The sequence below is a fragment of the Nelusetta ayraudi genome, unplaced genomic scaffold (genome assembly GCF_046127955.1).
Source record: "Nelusetta ayraudi isolate G7.1 ecotype Tasmania unplaced genomic scaffold, CSIRO-AGI_Nayr_v1 ptg000128l, whole genome shotgun sequence".
Lineage (NCBI taxonomy): Eukaryota > Metazoa > Chordata > Actinopteri > Tetraodontiformes > Monacanthidae > Nelusetta > Nelusetta ayraudi.
The window spans coordinates 1,278,574-1,283,710 of NW_027466178.1; the positions used below are offsets into that span (position 1 = coordinate 1,278,574).

The 5,137-nt window shown below is 41.8% G+C and overlaps 1 protein-coding gene across 1 annotated transcript; it reads left to right on the forward strand.

Moving 5' to 3' along the window:
- The first annotated feature begins 373 nt into the window (after positions 1-373).
- Positions 374-4,891, forward strand: LOC142904529 (transmembrane protein 272). The gene is made up of 5 exons (XM_076050685.1): positions 374-435; positions 1,822-1,947; positions 2,058-2,108; positions 2,200-2,406; positions 3,819-4,891. Exons 2-5 carry the CDS (start codon positions 1,884-1,886, stop codon positions 4,025-4,027), a joined length of 531 nt encoding a protein of 176 aa, XP_075906800.1. The 5' UTR covers positions 374-435; positions 1,822-1,883; the 3' UTR covers positions 4,028-4,891.
- Positions 4,892-5,137: the final 246 nt, after the last annotated feature.

A 5,137-nucleotide genomic window follows, 5' to 3' on the forward strand; every position in this document is an offset into this window, starting at 1 on the left:
ATAAAACGAAATAACACAGTTAGACAGAGAAGCATAACTTAAACTAATGGGTTTTGAGTCTGGTTTTAAATACGGGAAGAAAGTCTGTAACGGATATCTGATAAGAGAGAGTTCCGGAGTTGGGGAGCTAGTTTAAACAGATAAATGAGAAAACAGAAGTTCTAACATGTTCTATCTTTGTAATTCGTCAACCTAGTGTGTATGTTACTGTTTGTGGTTTAGGAAGAAGTGAATGCCCTAAAGGTTGAGAATTAATGGATTTCCAACTAAAAAGTTTAGAGGACTGGCTGTTCAGTCGGCAGACAGGCGCCAACAGTGACACCGCCCCTGAGCATGCGCTGTTCTCCCGGTGTGACTTTCGAGGAGTGGGCGTGTCCCGGTGGAAAAGCGCCAGTCGGCAGGAGACACACGCAGCGACGGAAGCAACACGACCAGGTCAGTGGGCCGCAACAAAAATCATATTGATTTTTTTTTATTTTTTAAACCCTACGAACTCCTCGTGTCGCACTGACAGCGCCATTGCACAGGTTCCGGTGTTGGTTGGTGTCTCTCGAAATGTGAAAAGTTTTCTTCTTGTCAGTTTTTTTTGTTTGTTTTTTTAAGCCGAGGCGGAGTGACGGAAACAGAAAATAAAACCCGAGATCACAATCTCCTGTGGTTTTCCACTAACCGCTCTAAATAATGTGAGTGAGGGAGGCGTTCGAGGGAAAATAATATGTATGGAAAAGTAAACTAACGAATAACAAACAAACAGACAGACAGACAGAAGTGTTAGTAGGAAATAACAAAACAAAACAAATCGATTATAATACACAGACATAAAGTGTTGAACTGCCACTTTGACTTGATATTGTAACTTCCCCTGCTACAATTCATGTTGAATAGTCGCCACTTCCTGCAGATATTTTCGCCTGCTGCTGCGGGTGTTTGTGTCTTCTTGCAAGTGTCTCGGTGTAGCTGCTCCTTTGAATGTGACCGACTGTGTGTTTGGGGAATGCAGTCAAACCTCTTCTCTGAGAATTCACAAAGTTGCTGCCGCATACAGCCTTCTGAAGTCTACTGGAGTTTATAAGAATTCTAATCCAACCGCAGTCTCCTAATGAGAGAAATGTCCATATATTTCACAATAGAATTTTGCGAGAAAACACCCAGTCAACCTCAAAACACCACGTTATCATGTGATGAGGATGTCGAAACATGTCATAACAAAACTGAAGTTAATTTTCTCTGTGGGAAGCACTGTCAGGTGATATTTCCACATTGCAACATTCATCAACACTGCATGGGACCTTTTGGCTGATGATACTTTTGATTCAATGAATGATTCATTTGCATTGAATATTTGGTATTTTCAAGCAAACTACCTATGAAAATACAATGAAGATAAGAGTATTATTTACATTTCATGGAAACGGGCGTAGAGGTCCATTTTTTTCAACTGGTTTTTCTGAGCTCACCTAGAAACGAGGTAAGCCCTTCCTTCTTCTGAAAGGGTGTGCTTAAACACACTGGAAACCTGCTCTTTGTATGCCACAAGCAGTGTCTGAGGCTCCCCCACCGGGCCTCAGAATATGTCTGTTCATTTAAAATGAATTCACCTAAATGTAAGGAGATTCTTTCTATCACCAGTCGACATGGTAATAGTGGGGGGTTTCTCTCTCAGGTATAAAGTTATTTTAAAAATGACAACAACATTCAGCAGATTAAAAATCTTTTATGTAGCATTATGTTGCCCTTGTCCCCGCATCCTATGACGTTTAAGAGTCACTCATTAAAACTGCCCCCTCTCATCTCACACACGTTTCCTTTCTGTTCCCACAGTGTTGACCTCTACGCTCGTTCCTCTTCTTCCTCTTTGGAGTTTGTGAGTTTCAACAGTCGCGATGTCAGGCAATCGGCTGATCCAACGCTTTGAAAACCCCCCACAGCCCCCCACGCACGTCCTTGGTGAGGCCTGCAGAGCGTCAGAGCCAGGGACACTCATTCTAAAGCTGAGGTTGTGTGACTGTGGCATCGCAAAAGAAACCAAAAAAAAAATGTGTTCAATCTTCCTGCAGTGTCTTCCAAGGTGATTGTGTGCGCCCTCACCATTGCTAACATTGCCATTGGTAAGTCAGCGGCTGGAAAGTCCCAGAGTTTAGGTGTAGCAAACTCTCAGCACGGCTGGATTGACGAGTGTCCCCGCTGTTTGGCCGACAGGCGCGGTCTACCTGCACGACTGTCCTCGGCAGCGCTTCATCCCCATCTACCTGATTGTGATGGGGGTCTTCGGGATGGCGCTGACGCTGCTCTCCTACCTGCCCTGCGCCCGTCAGAACAGCGACGAGCCGCCCAACCCCCTCAGTCCTGTCTGTGTCATTTGGAACTCGCTGACGTCCACCTTCATGTTCTGCTGGTTCATCGCCGGTGAGTGTTGGTGGATCGATTGAAACACACACGACAGCAAAAACAAAACTCAATACAATCAAAACACAAAGCTGACTTTAATAAGGGGTGGTGCAGTGGCAACAATGCATGGGGGTGTGTGTGGTTGCGCTTCTGCTTTAATTCATCTTCTACTTCGACCCTGAAAGAATTATTTCTTTCTATTTTTTTCTGTTGATTTTTAGATATTCTGCTGGTTGAACAGAATTTTTTTTTTTAATTCCTTAGTAAATGTTACAGTGACCGTGGAGATCTTCTTCACAAAACAAACCCGACGAGCTTGAATTACTTGTTGATGTTTGAGGTTGAGAGGTCCAGTCTAAAGCCTTGGAGCTTTTCTCAAGATTGCCCTCATATTTCCAGGCAACTAATAAACTCCTGTCAGGAATTCACTCCATTTAGATTAACCATTAACACCCATCTGACTGGTAGCGTGCAGTACAACAGCAGCCCTCAGTTCAGCCTCCGCAGCTTGATTCATGCATGTCTGGGCTATGTTTAACATGCATCCCATTCAATAAAGGCTTATTTATATGTCAGTATGTAGATACTTTAAATCCAACTGTTCATAAGATGTAAATATCTTGTTTTTTCCTTTTGTACCCTTCAAATATTTATTTATTTATTTTTTATTGCCTTATTTCTTTTAACTAAGATAATTTTCCATCTTTTTGCACTATAAAGTTGCTGTAGTTATGAAAATTTCCCCACTGTGGTATTAATTAGGGGCCTCTATTCTATTCAATTCTATTCTAATTTGATTTTTTTTTAAATTACGCAATATATAAACTAGATAGAATAGATTTATTATATTGATCCCAAATTGGGAAACTACAGCAGCGACCTGTCGAGGTTGGAACGCCGCCTTTTGCCTGAAGACAGCTGTGATTGGCTGCTGTCAAGGGTTAGGGTTTCGGGGTTCCTGATGTGCTAGAAGCCCCAAATTTGGCATGGGTGTGTCTTGGGGGCTCCTGATGAAAAAGCAAGTGGCCCCATGTCTCTAGGACAAAGTTTACCTTTGACCCCCATAGACTTGCATGGCATTAGGGTTAGGCCTCATCAGGCATTTTATTTTTGCATAATCTGGCACAGGCAGCCTGCGGATTAATTTGTTCTTCATCGTCGTTACAACACAAATGGTCTTTTCAGAACTTGCTGTAATTTAACAGTCATCCACGCTGCGCCCGCTGGTGAATCAGTACATTGCAGTAGCACATGTTGGCCACTAGATGTCAGTCTGTGTCAGCTTCCCCCCCCTTTTTTTTTTTTTTTTTAAAACACAAACCATATCTTATTCATCGTAAAGAAATGCCTTATAACCGCGTATGAATATGACATTTTGTCAGTTTCTGTGCAGAGTTTTATTTTCTCCTTGTGTTTTTCCTCCCCGCCAGGTAATGTCTGGATCTACTCCGTTTACCGGCCAGACTTCCAGAAGAACCTGTTAAACCCAGATATGTACTGTAATAAGAACCTCTACCTGTATGCCTTCTGGACCACCACCCTGGTCTACATACTGATCGCTGTCGCCTTGCTGGGCGGCTGCTGCATGCTCGTGTGCCTCTGCTTCTGCAGCGGCGCCGACCCTGACGACGACGTCTAGGTGCGTCTCCGTCAGGGCGCCACAGGATGAGTCGAACCACCGCCACTCTCCCCGTCACAAACCTTTAGCCGTTACAGACTTTGGCAGGGAGGTACGTTTCCTCAATGCTGTAGATTGTAACACTGATTGTACATCAAGACGAGCCCTCGCTATTTCGCTACATCCGCAAAATCTGCTCTTTTTTTTTACAAGATGAATGAGACGATTACTCACTGAGCAAAAAGCACATTGCCTTACAAATACGCAGGGGGAAGTAATTGCTATGGATATTTTTATATATATATATATATATAAATAAAGCTTGAATAAAGTTTTTTTTAGGGTTATTTTTGAAAATGGCATATACAGTAAATGATTTTTGCTGTTCTTCAGGACACCCAGGAGTTTGACAGGTGACAGTCATTCATCTACCACGTGTTCTCTCCATGTTCTTTGCTTTGACATCCTGTTGTGAAAGTGGTCTTGCGACGTAGGCCCACGACTTCTGCTTTGCCTTCGCTGCGTTTTGCTGGGTCACTTAACCAAACTGCCAAAAATAAACTCCTGTCTATTTTAGTAGGCGTAGATGTTCAAATATTTAAAAGATCACGTAAATTGCAGTAAGCCCTACAGTGGGAATAAGGGGAAATTTAGAAGTTCCACAGTAAACTAAGCAGTTGTGCTTGGTTTAAGACATACACAAAACCATCAATTTCAGTTTCCACTCAGTTATGTAATTTGTGCTAGCAAAATGAGATGCTGAAACCAGAAAACTCTTAACTGCGAAGTCTTATTTTTCTTGCTTTGATCTTGTTTGATATAAAATGATGTTCATGTCGTGCCTATTTTGTGGTTACAGTTATCATTAAAATGAATAACCAATCAGTCTGCTTCATGTATCAACCACTTCACGCCACTACTGTCATCATAGATACAGTCTTTTTATAAAAGTGTTTTTTTTCCCTCAAGAACTCACCAAGAACCCAAATTATATGGTTTATTTGAGATTCATCAGTTGTAACAAATATAACTTACATACAAAATACAAAATATAATAGTGTTTAATGCACACCTTTTTTTAAAATAATGTTTTGTATTGTTTTTAAAAAAAATCTTTTTAGTTATCATGGC